The sequence below is a fragment of the Populus euphratica genome, unplaced genomic scaffold (genome assembly GCF_000495115.2).
Source record: "Populus euphratica unplaced genomic scaffold, PopEup_1.0 scaffold58.1, whole genome shotgun sequence".
Lineage (NCBI taxonomy): Eukaryota > Viridiplantae > Streptophyta > Magnoliopsida > Malpighiales > Salicaceae > Populus > Populus euphratica.
In genome coordinates, this window is record NW_011499864.1 from 1,735,976 (window position 1) to 1,750,185 (window position 14,210).

The window sequence follows — 14,210 nt, forward strand, 5'->3', positions numbered from 1 at the left end:
TTCGGAGACTCAAACTGGCAAACCCAAGGCATTACCCAATACTAAGGATGCGATTAGTTGGTATCCCAAGATAAAATAGACAAAAACATATTTAGTTGGAGAGACCAGGATTGTCTCTAACATGGTTTGGGAGTGAATTTTTTCAAAACAAATAGGAAGTACAAGAGACATGTCTCCACTGTATTCATCTATATAACCAAACACTACCAAGCAATAGAGTGCAATGATAATAATAATAATAATAATAATAATAATAATGCACAAATGTAAATGTTAGAATTTATTAAAACAGACAAAAACAAAAGATAGTTACATATAAATTATGCAAGAAGTATTACCCTATCTACCCCGTACCTTTTTAATAATTTTCCCTTCCTTCTCGAGCAACAATAAGTTCCTCCATATAATCAGCGCCACTAGCATCTGAAGGCATCAGAATCTCATCCTCAGTGGTAAAATGGTATTGCTCTCCAATTGCCCTTAGAAGCTGATATACTTCGAACATAGTGGGCCTGTCTTTGGGCGTTGGCAATACACAATTGCATGCAACTTTAAGGAACTGGAAAATCTCATTATCAACACCCTTACCCCCCAAAGATTTGTCTACAGCATCTTTAAGTTGAGAATTGCTTGAAAGCTGTGTGATCCATTCAACCAGACTCCCCTTGAAGCTTTCAGGAGCTTTAGCCACATGGGTAGGTTTCTCCCCTGTCACCAGCTCAAGCAGCACAGTTCCAAAGCTGTAGACATCCCCTTTTGGAGTGGCCACCAAAGTTCTTGCATACTCTGGAGCAACATAACCCAAATCCCCAAATTCTCCATTCACAAATGTACTCAAATGTGTATCAATTGGATTCATTAGCCTGGCCAGTCCAAAATCAGAAATTTTCGGCTCAAAATCAGCATCCAACAAGATGCACTTGGAACTTATGTTTCGGTGGATGATGCGAGGGTTACAGTAATGATGGAGCCATGCAAATCCTTTTGCTGCCCTTATACCAATTTTGAGTCTCAGAGGCCATTCCATTGGCTTACTGCTTTCATCTGCAATATGTATGTGATCATAGAGAGTGCCATTTGGCATATGCTTATAAACCAGAAACCTTTCCTTATCAGCCAGGCAGTAACCCAAAAGAGGAACCAAATTAGAATGTTTCACACTCCCCAGAGTAGCCATTTCAGATATAAATTCTTTTTCCGAGTGCTGAGAATCCTGCAATCTCTTAACCATAAGAGGAGTCCCATCCTCTAGCACTGCTTTGTACACAGCCCCTGTTCTTCCTGTCCCGATGATATTCTCTTTGTGGAAGTTATTGGTAGCCTTCAAGATATCACTCATTTTCATTTTAGAAACTGATTTCTCAAACATGGAAACCTGGAATCACAAAATCTTCTGAATCAACACATAGCAAGTCCACAAGTATGCCAAGAAGGAATATAGGGATGGTCATTGCATTTTTCAACATAGAACACAGGATCTCAACTGACTTGAAGAGATAAAATAAAAATAAAAAGAATGAAAGAAAAGTGTGTTAGAATAACTTGCCTTGATGCCTTTTACTCCCTTTAAACTCTTAGCCCATTTATTCCCCTCGGGATCATCATCCTTCTTCAGCTTCCTCATCATAGACATTCTACGGTAATAAAAGAACATACCAATTGCCACACCTATTGCTGCAATGGTAACCCCGCCAACTGCTGCCCCAGCAATAATTCCAGTGTTGGTTTTCTTTGAAATGGACGGGCAAGGGCTAAGAGGCTTCCCACAGAGTCCTGGATTGTTTGCAAAATTTTCTTCGATCAGGATAGTGGATTTGAACGAACTTGGGATTGGCCCAGACAAAAGATTATTAGCTACACTAAAAGTTTTCAAGCGCTCTAGAAACCCAATTTGTCCAGGAACCTGGCCTGTCAACTTGTTGTGGTCGAGCTTAAGGACATTCAGAAAGGAACAGTTTGCAAGACCTGATGGAATTTCCCCCGAGAAATTGTTGGAAGAGAGGTCGAGAGACGTGGCAAAACCAACTATTTGAGAGATATTTTGTGGAATTGATCCAAAGAGCTCGTTGCTAGAGAGATCTATGCCCGTCATGGAGGTGCAATTTGTAAGACCAAGAGGGAACCTGCCCTTGAGACCCATATCCGGAAGTCGGATGTTCAAGACCCTATTCTCATTAGGATGCCAACATTCCACCCCCAGAAAGGTACAGATGAATCCTTCGGTAGCGTTATCAAACTTCCATGAAGAGTTCAAGTAATTATGAGTATCTATAAGAGAATCTTTTATGCTCTTCAAGCAAGCAATATCAGTTTCGGTACCATAGCTCAAACTACAGCTAAGCAATAACCAAAGGCAACTAACAACAACTACCTTAAAAACTCGACCGATCAACATCGTTTCAACGAAGATTTCCTCAAATTCTTGTCAAAAAGAGAATGATAAAAAGCCCCAAATAGCTACAAGTTGCATATATCAGAGCTCCAAACTAACTGTATCCACAAAGTCCTAGCTTCCATAACAGTAATACCTAAAACAAAGTCAAGATCAATGCAAGGAAGAAGAAAAAATTCAGGGTCCACCCCACATAAAAAAAATCAGCTTAAACAACAGATAGAGATATCAACAGCAGCAGCAGTGGCAACAAGAAGTGAAGCAGAGAAACCGAAAGCCAACAGTGACCCAGATGGGTTGACTTGGATATATATGTCGATAAAAACAATAAAAGACGCACCTGATGATAAAGATATTCACGACCCCTCAACCCCAGAAGAGATCAAAGAAAACACCTCTTCAAGTTTGAGAATTTTTTGCATGGCAGAAATATTGAAGCAGCGGTTTTTCCACGGAGAAAAAGAAGAAAAAGACAGTGATAATCAATCAGGTCTGTCAATATATGACAGGATTAACAGGAGAGCAAGCAGGAGATGAATACGGATGGCTAAACGCGAAAGCAATGAGTTTTAAGGCGTGTGAAACTGATAAATGGAGGGGATTGTGTGCTCGTTTTCTTGGGTCAACCAAGGACGGCCATTTTTTCCAAGCTTAATCCATGTAATTGCGAGTGCAAGGACTCGGCGTCTTCAGTTTCTTTGACTTGATTGGTTGATTCTTTTTTCCTCCTATTTAATATTGTATTTTTCATAAGCATTAATTAATGTAATTTCCTTTGCCATTGGATTCCTGCCCCTTTTTTTCTCCTCCTCCTCTTATTAAATCCGATCCAATTAGGTCGATAAATTTAGTAATTTGTTAACTCGGAATCCGGCTTAAATTAAATTTATTTTTGAACTGAGTCCAGGTATTTTTGAAATCATTTAAAATAATATTATTTTAATTTTAAAAAACATTATTTCATTAAAAAAATCAGTAAAACAAGGTCAACTCGTCAACCTAAATTTTAAGTTGCACCGTATTTTATTACCATGCCAACGAGGCTTTCTGTTTGGTAATATAATAAGAATGTGGTCGAAAATGACTGTTGTAACCGTGCCATTGAATGCCATAAAAAATTATTTTTTTCACAACTCGTTATTGCTTTGTTTAGTTTTATTCGGTGTATAAACACAGTCTTAAAGGGATTTGATTAGAGAATTAGTTTGACCCGTCAACTCCTTCTAAAAAAACGCGTATATTTTCTCATATGACTTCTCTATTGAATAGTTTTATGTTACTAATTAATTTTTATTTTTTTAAAAAAGACAACAACTACCACGTAGGTGTGTGTGGAATATGATTAAAAAAATTAGATTTTTTTGGTGTTGCAGTTTAAATGTGCTTTTAAGATTTTTTTTATTTTTTTTAGTTTCAAATTATTTTTTTGGGTGTTTTTAGATTTTTTATGTGTTGATGTGAAAATATTTGTTTAAAAAATAATTTTTTGATATGCTTTCAAGTAAATTTTAAAAAAAAAACAATCTTTAATATAATCACAAATAAAAATTATATATATTGAGAAATTTAAGTTGAACATAATATTCAAGGTTTTTAGATTAAAAAAACTCATAAAACATAAGGTTAAGGTTTTTCAATGGAAATAAAAAAACTGAAAAGCTAGACGCTACATTAAAATAAAGAAAAGTAACGGGAAAAGCTAGAGAAAACAATAAAACTAAATTATATAAAAAATACTTAGAACTGTTTGTTTTTGTATTTTAAAAGTAATTTAAAAAAAATTATTTTTTATTTATTTTAAATTAATATATTTTTAGTATTTTTAAATTATTTTAATGCGTTAATATGAAACATAATTTTTATAAAATAAAAAAATTATGATATGTATTTTAATATTAAAAATTATTTAAAAAGTAATAACAACTACATTCCTAAATAAACTTATATAAAATAAAATGCAATAGGTTGTGAATAAAAATAAATTATAAAAAATAAAATTTGATAAAAAAACTTAAAATTTACTCATAATAGGCAAACAAACTTGGATAAAAAACTAAACTAATTAATAATATAGTTTTTGCTATAATATTATTTTCGTAAATAACGACCTACAATTTAAACTCCAATAAAAATGCCTAATTCCATGAAACATGATGCCAAAATACTTTCCAAATTGTCAAGTTTGTCATGGCTTTCTACAAATTGGTCCTTGTTGTCCTTCCAAGTGTTGAATTTAGTCCTATACATCAAGCCTTTTAAAATTTAGCCCAATCAACCATGCTCAATCGAAAAATATTTATTTTGGGCATCAACATTTAATTACTTTATTTGGGTTGCTAACAAAACTTTATTTAACAAAATATCCTCACTCTATAATGTGGGTCCACGACTATTTTTTTATTAAAAAAATTAAAAAATAGATTATCCAACCGTAGGAGCGCTCTCCAGTCTCCGCTGTACGCTCACAGTAAAAACTTCAAATTAAATAACTAGCACAGTAAAAAAGAAAAAAAGAAAAAGCTGAGAGTATAGTTGTTAAAATTGGCCGGTACAGGTTAATTAAAAAACCTAGTCTAGAATTGAGGCAGTGTTCGGGAATAGCGTCGGAATTGTCTTTTTTTTTTTCAATTTAAATTTTTATATATTAATATTAAAAATGATTTTTTAAAATAAAAAATATTTTAATATATTTTTTAACGAAACATATTTTAAACCACACATTTCTAAACCTTTGGGAATACATTTTTAATCCATATTCAAATATATATTGAGTAACTATAATCTATAATTTAATTGATCATTAATAATTTATCTGACTTGATTAAATTTAATAGTGTCAAAAATAAAAAAATTATTTTAATTTATATAAATTAACCAAATAATTTATAAGTTAACTCTATAATCTAGATTTTTATCTGGGAGAGGCTAATGTTTGGTATTGTTATTTAATTATACTCTAAATTTTTAATTAATTTGTTAAATATTTTCAGGTCATATATATATATTTTTAAAAAAATTAAAAATATTTTTTACCACAGCTCTAAATATATCTTTTTCCCGACATCGAGTTTGACAGCATTGTGTCCACTAGGCGTGAAGACAAAGCATACATAGTAGTGCAAATAGCAAAAAAGGGAGTGGACAAGAAAAAGCGAAGGCTGCGATATCACACACTCCCTTTTTTCTGCCCCCTCCTCTCTCAACTTTCCTCTCTTTCATTTCTATTCTAGGGATTGAAGGGTTAGCAGCCAAAGCTAGCCTAGCCGTACCCACACCCAAACAATCCAATCCAATCCGCCATGGATTGATTGCTTCGCTGCTCGATTTCACCCAGGCAAGTAACTCACTATTTCAACTCTTATCTCTCTCATCTCTCTAGATTGTTACATACAATACTATTTCTAGATCGCCTTTGTTTATTTGCACCAAAATTAGCTCTGGAATTTCTCGAATTTCTACCCTTTCAGCTCAGATGTGCTTATACTTGGAAGACGATTAACTGTTACTCTATCAGGGTTTGAAGTTTCTGTTTGTTTTTCTGATGGTAAAGGCCTTTTTTCTTCAGGTTTCCAGGCGTCTTGTTAGTCTAATTTTGCACCATCTCTTACTTGTGGGTCGATTTCAGTGTGCAGCAGAATCAGCGGTAAGCCCTCTTGCTTGTCTGATATATTTTGAGCTGGCGTTTGCTTTCGCTTACTATTACTATACTGGGTTTCTAGTCTTAAACATTTCGGAAGTTTAACTTAATGCTGTTTAGAGTTTCGAGATATCTGGTGGTGTGTGTAGACATTTGTGTACTGAATTTAACTTAATCACACGCTAGACTACTGACCGAGGTGTTAAATTTCTGTTGTGGAGTTGTTTGGCATTCAAGCTCATGAAAAATGAAATTGTGGGCAATATTTTCTTACTTCAATTTGATATGTAATTGTTAGACGTTTACAATTTTGTGCTAGACCATTAAAGCTCTGAAAAAAGTGATCCAAATATGGATTTTCCCTCATGTTTCGGGGCATGTCCGACCAAAGACTTTACTGGATCTTTGCGTGTACTGTCAATTCTGGTTAGGAAGAGATGTGTCATAGAGATTGTAATGTTATTTTCGTGTGTCATAATTTTTGGTTACACAAATTACTTTATGAAACCTAGATTGGCCTGTAATTGTTTATATAAGGTGTTAAAAAGTAATATAAAATCTTCGCACGGCATTATATTTCTTTCTAACAAAGCTTTTTGTGGGGTTGTTGTTACTTTCTATTCACTTGGATTTGTAGTCTCTAATGAAATTGACACTGAGCTAGCATGGCGGATCATTCGAAGGATTTTCGGTTTATCTCATTCAATAAATTCCTTGTAGTTCAAAGAGAATAAGAAATGAGGATTAGCAAAGCGCCTTAGATGGTTCCATCTACTATCTTGGTGCTTTAATGATTTTAAATTGTTAGTTTCAAATTAGTTTATAATAGCTTTGGAAAGCTATCTGTTTAAGTTTGTAGGCCTGTTCCTGCACAATGCCTCCAACCTCAAATTCAAATCAGCACTTGTTTAAGTTCTTTGATAATGATTTTTGTGCTGCCATTCTTCCGTTCCCTGGTCATATAAAATGTCTTAAAAAATGATAATAGAAGAAAAAACTCCTTTGACAACAACTATATGCTCTGTTTGAGTCTGGTTCCCCTCTAGTGCATATTCTATCTTATTCTCTGTTTTTACTTCCTCAGATTGTTTGAGTCGGTGGATGGGGGCAGCTTTGTTCCAAATCTGCTGTGTAAGGGGGGACTTCCATGTTATGACTATCATATAGACACTTACCCAATGCATATTATAGCAAACCTAAAAGTCAGTGTGTTGGCATTGGTTGTGTATGGAAGGTAGTTCTGATGCCAGTGTCCAATTTACAGTGATTCATGAATTTAGCCATGGCATTTGCTGTACATGTTGTTTATTTCACATGACAGAGTAGGCATGTAGCACCCTAGAGTAGAACTTAATACCCAAAACTTGCGGAATTCTGACATCAAATTTCATAATTTGGTCTTCAAAGATGTTAGAAAGAAATGTTGCTACTGTTTTAGTATGATGACTGATGAGCAACTTTATGTAAGTGCCTGGCCTGTCATTTCGTGTGAACCTTGATATATGTATTTCATTTTCTCCAGTTTATTGTTTCCTTGTAGTTTGATTGGTTGTTTCTTCAGGCATTGCATTGATCTGTTCTGTTTATCAGAAAGCCATCTGCATCATCTAGTGTGCATGATAGTTGTCAATATACGTCCTTTTTCCGAGAAAAAATCATAAATAATCTTTCTTTTGTTTTCTAACATCATTTCTCTCATTTTCCTCCTCAGCTTTCTGCTATGGAAGATACTGAACCAGTTGCAACACTCATGGACTCTACAACGTCCAAGATACAGCAACTTCAGAAAGCTTTTGCTGAACTTGAAAGTCACCGGGCTGTAACACTCAACCTGAAATGGAAAGAACTTGAGGAACATTTCCATGGGCTTGAAAGATCTTTGAAGAGGCGGTTTCATGAGTTGGAAGATCAAGAAAAGCAGTATGAAACCAAAACTAGGAGAGCCAGGGAAATATTAGAGAAGCGGGAAGCTGCTGTTGTGGCCAAGGAACAAGCTTCATTGGAGAAGCTCCAAGAGAAACAAGATGCTGCTGTCTTTGCCATTGCGAATGCTCTACAGAAGCACAGGAAAGTATCATCTGCAGAACCTGCTGCTGTGCTTTATGATGGCCAATGTGAGTCACCAACTATTGATGACCAACCACCTGACGCCATGACTGCTGAAAGTAACTTAGGAGAAATAATAGATCCTTCTGAAAATGGAAATTTGGAGTATCCACAGTTAGTCAAACTATGTGAACAGATGGACTCAGAAGGACTGCACAAATTTATATCTGATAACCGTAAGAACCTTGCTGTCCTCAAGGAGGAAATCCCACTTGCTTTGAAGGCTGCAGTAAACCCAGCCCAGTTGGTGTTGAACTCTCTCGAAGATTTCTACCCCAAGGAAGTGGCAAATGTTGATGGAAAGAAAGATTCAACCTTGTTGGGTCTCCGCCGAACCTGTATTATGTTGATGGAATGCCTTAGCATTTTGCTAATGTATACAGATCTTGTTTCTGTATCTGACTTAATTTCAGAAGATGTTAAAGATCAGGCAAAGGCAATTGCTGAAGAGTGGAAGCCAAACTTGGACTCTTTGGATGTGGATGCTAACAACGGGAACTCCTTGGAGGCACATGCCTTTTTGCAACTTCTGGCCACATTTGGGATTGCTTCTGATTTTGATGTGGAAGAAATATCCAGGCTAGTACCAATGGTTTCTCGTCGTCGGCAAGCAGCAGAACTATGTCGATTTCTTGGGCTATCAGAGAGAATGCCAGGTTTGTTGAAATCCTGCTGCACTGTAATCATTGTAGCAGGAAGCATATCATGGTTTCAGTTTGAAAATGTTGATGATGCACAGAAATTGTGGCACGTCGTGTTAAAAACCTTATTACTGAAGAGAATATGAAATCTTCCCTTATAGAGAAAATATGAAACTGCCGTGTTAGATTAGAATTGTGATGATTCAACAACTTCACTTTGGTATTATTAACCTAAGCATCTAAATTTTCCTTGTTTGGATTCTTATATAAAGCAACCTTGCATGGATCTTCTTGGCCTTTGCTCAGTTGTTAAGCTCATGCCTTGGACAAATAATCTTTTTGCCAACAAGGAGTATATAAACTATTTGTTTACTTTGTTATGTCAATTCCTCTACTTCTTATTGCTTATTGACGTTCTGTCATTTGAACTTTTCCTACACATCAATTCTTCAGGTGTAATTGAAGTACTGGTGAATAGTGGAAGGCAAATCGATGCAGTTAACTTGGCTTTTGCTTTTGACTTGATGGAACAGTTCTCACCAGTACCTCTACTGAAATCATACTTGAAGGAGGCGAGAAAAGTTGCTTCATCAGGCAAGCCTGGAAGTGCATCTCCCACAAATGTGCAGGTGCGTGTTCTGTCTCAGCTACATTAATTGAATTGGCCTTTCCTTTCTACAATTATCTCTCGGCAATTTGATGTGTGCTGTTGTGTATTTTAAGTAAATTGTTGTTTCCTTTATAATTTGTTGTCTGATAATTCCAACTTATTGCTATATGATCGGTATAGATTGCTAATGCTAAGGCCTTTCCCCACCCAAATGAATTATAACAAGTCTTATGCTTACTATACATGAAAAATGGGCTTTATAGTTGGATGACAGAAAAGGATAGATGATTTTGTTATGCATACATGTTGAAGAACAATTTCCATTGAAACCTTATCTCGGCTTTTGTTGTAAAACCACATTCATGTGACATTCCTTCTGAGCACTTTGGGGTTTTCTTTTAAGGATTTTTCTATCGCTTCAGAATGATGTCAATGAACGAGAGCTGACTGCCCTCAAGGCTGTGATCAAATGCATTGAAGAGCATAAACTTGAGGAGCATTATCCTGTGGATCCCCTCCAAAAGCGCCTTCATCAGCTAGAGAAGGCCAAGGCAGACAAGAAGAGGGCAAATGAAGTTGCCAAGCCTCAACCCAAGAGACCTCGTGCCAGCGGTGTCGGATGTGGGCCCCGTGTCACTAACAATGCTCCTGAGAAGACTTTCTATCCCAGAGTACCTGATAGGTATCCACAGTACGTGTATGACAGACCATATATTTACCCTGGACCCGCTGACAACCATGTTCCTCCACTCATGAGTTCTGCGACTTACAACTTCTCTCCCAGTCATGGCAACTACTTTGGAAATGGCTACCAGTATCAGACCCCGTATCTTCACTAGTTAGTAAAGATGGCGAAAAGGTGACCTTGATCCTCATTTTAACTGCTAGCCTTAACCCTTCAGCTCGTTGATGTTGTATGAATGAATTTAGTATCTAAAAAAACCCAAAAAAAAAAACCCCTGCTCTGTTAATTTGCTGTACTAGAGATAATTTGATCCTCTAATATATGCACTCTGTTTTCTGTGTATTTTCTGTTTACAATTTTCTGTCTCGTTTTGTTCTCTCCAGCTCTCGTTTTTTTACGAAAAAATTCATATGAACACAGCAATTTGGGGATGACTATGGTGTGCATGAAGTGGAGCAATCTAGGTGACAAATGACCAAAAAAGAGATGGAGCGATGAGCTCCATCCCCCTTGTATAACTTCATTGGAGAAAAAGAAGCAACGAGCCGTTGCTTCTGCTAGCTTATATCGTGAATGACAAGCCCATCTAGATTCCAACCCACCACTTCACTCTTCTCAACTCGAAGGATGCTAACTCACCTCTCTCAGCTCCCTTCTTTCTCTAACTCGCTCAAGCTCCTGGGATCTAACCCGGATAATAGTAGTTCAGGTTGCTGCTAAGAGTGAAGAGTGTGTTTGTTTGTTTTTTTTTTTGTTTAAATAGTGATTTTAAAGATATTTATTTTATTTTTTGTTTTAAATTAGTAGTTCAGGTTGCTGCTAAAGGGTGAAGAGCGTGTTTGTTTTTTTTTTTTGTTTAAATAGTGATTTTAAAGATATTTATTTTATTTTTTGTTTTAAATTAGTAGTTCAGGTTGCTGCTAAAGAGTGAAGAGCGTGTTTGTTTTTTTTTTTTGTTTAAATAGTGATTTTAAAGATATTTATTTTATTTTTTGTTTTAAATTAGTAGTTCAGGTTGCTGCTAAAGGGTGAAGAGCGTGTTTGTTTTTTTTTTTTGTTTAAATAGTGATTTTAAAGATATTTATTTTATTTTTTGTTTTAAATTATTAATTTTTTAATAATTTTGTATTGGTTTTTATACTGTGATGTTAAATAATTTTTTTTTAAAAAAATACTTAAAAACACTTTTTAGTAGAATTTAATTGGATCAAAGTTAATTTTTTTAAATTTTTTTTTGACCAAAATCAATTATAGATAAACAAGTTAACCACATGATTAAGGTAATTTGTGTTGTGTTTAGTATTGTGGTAAGAATTATGGTTTAAAATGTTTTTTATTTGGAAATATATTAAAATAATATTTTTTATTTTTTAAAAAATATTTTTAATATTAGTGTATCAAAATAATTTGAAAAAAATAAAAAAATAATTTTAAAATTAGAAAAAAAAACACATTTTACACCTATTTCCCGAACAAACTCTAAAATCTCCATACCAAGTGACACTGTAACAACCCAATCAAGATTTAAGAACATGGTTTGTGGTGTCGATTTGTTCATTGCCAAGCCCAGCCCATCAACCACAGTCCATTTTAGAATCTCAAGTCGTCGCACCGGTCCTTTATCCTTATCGGCCCAATCCATTGGTAATCGCCCTTATCTCATCTCTCTTCCTCTGTCCTCTCATGGCGATCATGGAGTCTCTTTCCATTTTACTATCTTCTTCTCCACCCATCCAAAACAACCCTAAAACCCTAAAACCTGCTACCACCTCCAAATCCAATTCTCATCTAAGCAAATTCACTTTTGCTAAAGAACCTTCTCTTCAAAATCCTCTCTCACTTGTGTCAAATAAGACCACTTTCTCTTTCACTACCATTCAGCTCTTCACTTCTCTTCCTTGCCTAGCTTCTGAAGCTCTCACCTCCCAAACTGAGCAAGTCTCAGACAAAATAAACTTGGAATCAATCTTGGTCTCCATTGATGACTTCTTCAACAAAAACCCATTTTTTGTTGCTGGCTGTACATTCATTTGGCTTGTTGTTATACCTCTTACTAAAGAGTACTTGAGAAAGTACAAGTTTGTCTCTGCCATTGATGCATTTAGGAAACTACGGGATAACCCGGATGCTCAGCTTTTGGATATTCGGGACAGGAGGAGCGTGGTTGCGCTGGGGTCTCCCAATTTGAAGATGTTCAATAAGAGTGTGGTTCAGGTTGAGTTCTCTGAGGGAGATGAAGGCGGCTTTGTGAAGAATGTTTTGAAGAATTTTCAAGACCCAGCAAATACCATCTTGTGTATTTTGGACAAGTAAGTGCTATAATCAATGCTATAGTAGTTCTTTAACTTGAACTTGAATATTGCTGCTTTATGTAGATACAATGGCAAGATGGGTGCAGCATTAAATTCTGCTTTGCGTCTTTATTATTCTACTCTTCTGAATGTCGACTGAATTATAGAGTTAAGCACTGGAGTTTCTAATTTAGTCTCTTTTTACTTTTGCATAAAGCATGTCTTTAATGTGTCATTTGTTTCCGCTTCTTGCGTGTAAGGTAGTTTTGATGGTGATTCAATGAGAGTGGCTGAGTTGCTGTTCAAGAACGGATTCAAAGAGGCTTATGCAATCAGGGGCGGTGTCAGGGGCAAAAAGGGCTGGTTGGTATGGTTCTTTTGTTATTTTTTCCTCTAATGTTTTCTTATATTTTAGCTTTGAATGCTTACATCATAGTTTCTGCACGTAGAGCTCTGTTTTTATTTATATATGTATAATTTTATATTTGTTATCTTTTAACCCGTAATTATAGATTTCTTGTAGCCTATGAAACATTCATTACCTAGGATTAACATTGGGGTTACTGTATCTTTATCTCCCTACAATTGGAGAGACTGGCTTGGATTACATGCATCTACATGGCATTCACAAGCTTTCAGCTCTTCGAGACAGCACTTGGAAAATACCTAAGATACAAGAGTTTTTTGCTTATTGAATTTATTGCATCAATTTCCAGCCAATTCATAACAGTAGTCTGTGAGCTTGAAAAGGAAACAATTGTTATTTTGCTGAGGATTTATTGTCCGGACAACAATTAGGTTTTCTGAATTTTACATATTATTGTTGGAATCCTACTTGGAATTCTTGAGAACCACATAAAAGGTTGCCGCTGTGAGGTGAACAAAAGAGGGTTGACACTTGACAGAGAGCAATTTTATCACTTGGTAAATAGGTTTGACAAACCTGTCCTTTGATGAAATTTTTCTGGCAAACCTGATTCTTGCTTCCAGTTTATTGTTTCCCTAAGAGTGAAGCCTTAAGGATTTCTCATTTAATTTAGTGCACAAAGGCATATGGTGTGTGTATTAAAGGCCTTCCTTTTCTTTGTATGAGCACGTGTGAATGTTTGTTCTGTGCATCTATTTCTTTAGTAGTCCTTATTTATGTGGAAGAAGATGAAGAGAAGGATGGAGAAATCTGCCTTTGGAAATTGCTTGTTCTTCTATTCATAGATTTGTGTTGGTTTATATAGGAAATACAGGAAACCCTTTTGCCACCTTCTGTGCATATGAAGCCTAAGAAAAAGAAAAAGAAGGCTAAAGTTTCACAACTTGGAGTTAATGGAGGAGTTGCTCAGCAAAATGATGGTGAGGATGGCATACCCTCTTCTACTAGTTTCCCTCTGGAAGGAAGCCAGAGTGTGGACAATGGGCATGTAAATAAGCCCATGACATCCACTCATGTGGAAATCGATTTCAGATCTCCTTACCCTAATGTAAGACACCCTCCCTCCCTCCCTCCCCCACACACAACACACATGTGCAAGCACGCATGGAAATTGATTTCAGGTTATCTAACCCTGATGTATGACTGCATAAGAACATGAGATGAGCATCACAACCCTGTTTAAAGTGAAAAATTAGCATCCGTAAACCATGTTTTGGAGCCAGTGGTTTGTAAGCATAAATGGTGATGTTCTAGCTGGAGTACTAACTTGATACATTACATGGTATGACTGTAGTTGGAGTGAGAATTGGAGAAAAATAACAAAATTTTATCAGAATTTGGCCTTGAAAATAAAATAAAATAAAAAAAGTAAAGGAGGAAGTATCTGATATTCCTGCTACCAATTTTCACACTAGTTCCAA

At 35.7% G+C, this 14,210-nt stretch overlaps 3 protein-coding genes across 4 annotated transcripts in view; 2 read left to right on the plus strand and 1 right to left on the minus strand.

The window, feature by feature from the left end:
• Positions 1–90: 90 nt before the first annotated feature.
• On the minus strand, positions 91–3,108 carry LOC105125802 (probably inactive leucine-rich repeat receptor-like protein kinase At5g48380). The gene is made up of 3 exons (XM_011026424.1): positions 2,733–3,108; positions 1,547–2,528; positions 91–1,375 (listed from the first exon to the last, which is right to left on the minus strand). The coding sequence occupies exons 2-3, from the start codon at positions 2,393–2,395 to the stop codon at positions 359–361; spliced, it is 1,866 nt and encodes a 621-aa protein (XP_011024726.1). The 5' UTR covers positions 2,396–2,528; positions 2,733–3,108; the 3' UTR covers positions 91–358.
• A 2,421-nt stretch (positions 3,109–5,529) lies between these two features.
• LOC105125803 (FRIGIDA-like protein 3) lies at positions 5,530–10,413 on the plus strand. The gene is made up of 5 exons (XM_011026425.1): positions 5,530–5,726; positions 5,958–6,035; positions 7,741–8,791; positions 9,230–9,405; positions 9,809–10,413. The coding sequence occupies exons 3-5, from the start codon at positions 7,750–7,752 to the stop codon at positions 10,223–10,225; spliced, it is 1,635 nt and encodes a 544-aa protein (XP_011024727.1). The 5' UTR covers positions 5,530–5,726; positions 5,958–6,035; positions 7,741–7,749; the 3' UTR covers positions 10,226–10,413.
• A 1,300-nt stretch (positions 10,414–11,713) lies between these two features.
• Positions 11,714–14,210, plus strand: part of LOC105125804 (rhodanese-like domain-containing protein 4A, chloroplastic) — a 3,537-nt gene continuing 1,040 nt past the window's right edge. For both annotated transcript variants that reach the window (XM_011026426.1, XM_011026427.1), the window contains exons 1-3: positions 11,714–12,380; positions 12,627–12,729; positions 13,595–13,837. In XM_011026426.1, coding sequence (XP_011024728.1) covers positions 11,755–12,380; positions 12,627–12,729; positions 13,595–13,837 — 972 coding nt within the window. In that variant the 5' untranslated portion in view covers positions 11,714–11,754. The remainder of the gene's footprint in view (positions 12,381–12,626; positions 12,730–13,594; positions 13,838–14,210) is intronic.

Coding starts and splice junctions, on each gene's coding strand:
- LOC105125802 (XM_011026424.1), bottom strand. CDS start 2,395: ATGTTGATCGGTCGAGTTTTTAAGGTAGTTGTTGTTAGTTGCCTTTGG. Junction 1,376..1,546: donor AGGGAGTAAAAGGCATCAAG/GCAAGTTATTCT, acceptor TTGTGATTCCAG/GTTTCCATGTTTGAGAAATC.
- LOC105125803 (XM_011026425.1), top strand. CDS start 7,750: ATGGAAGATACTGAACCAGTTGCAACACTCATGGACTCTACAACGTCC. Junction 8,792..9,229: donor GCTATCAGAGAGAATGCCAG/GTTTGTTGAAAT, acceptor TCAATTCTTCAG/GTGTAATTGAAGTACTGGTG. Junction 9,406..9,808: donor CATCTCCCACAAATGTGCAG/GTGCGTGTTCTG, acceptor CTATCGCTTCAG/AATGATGTCAATGAACGAGA.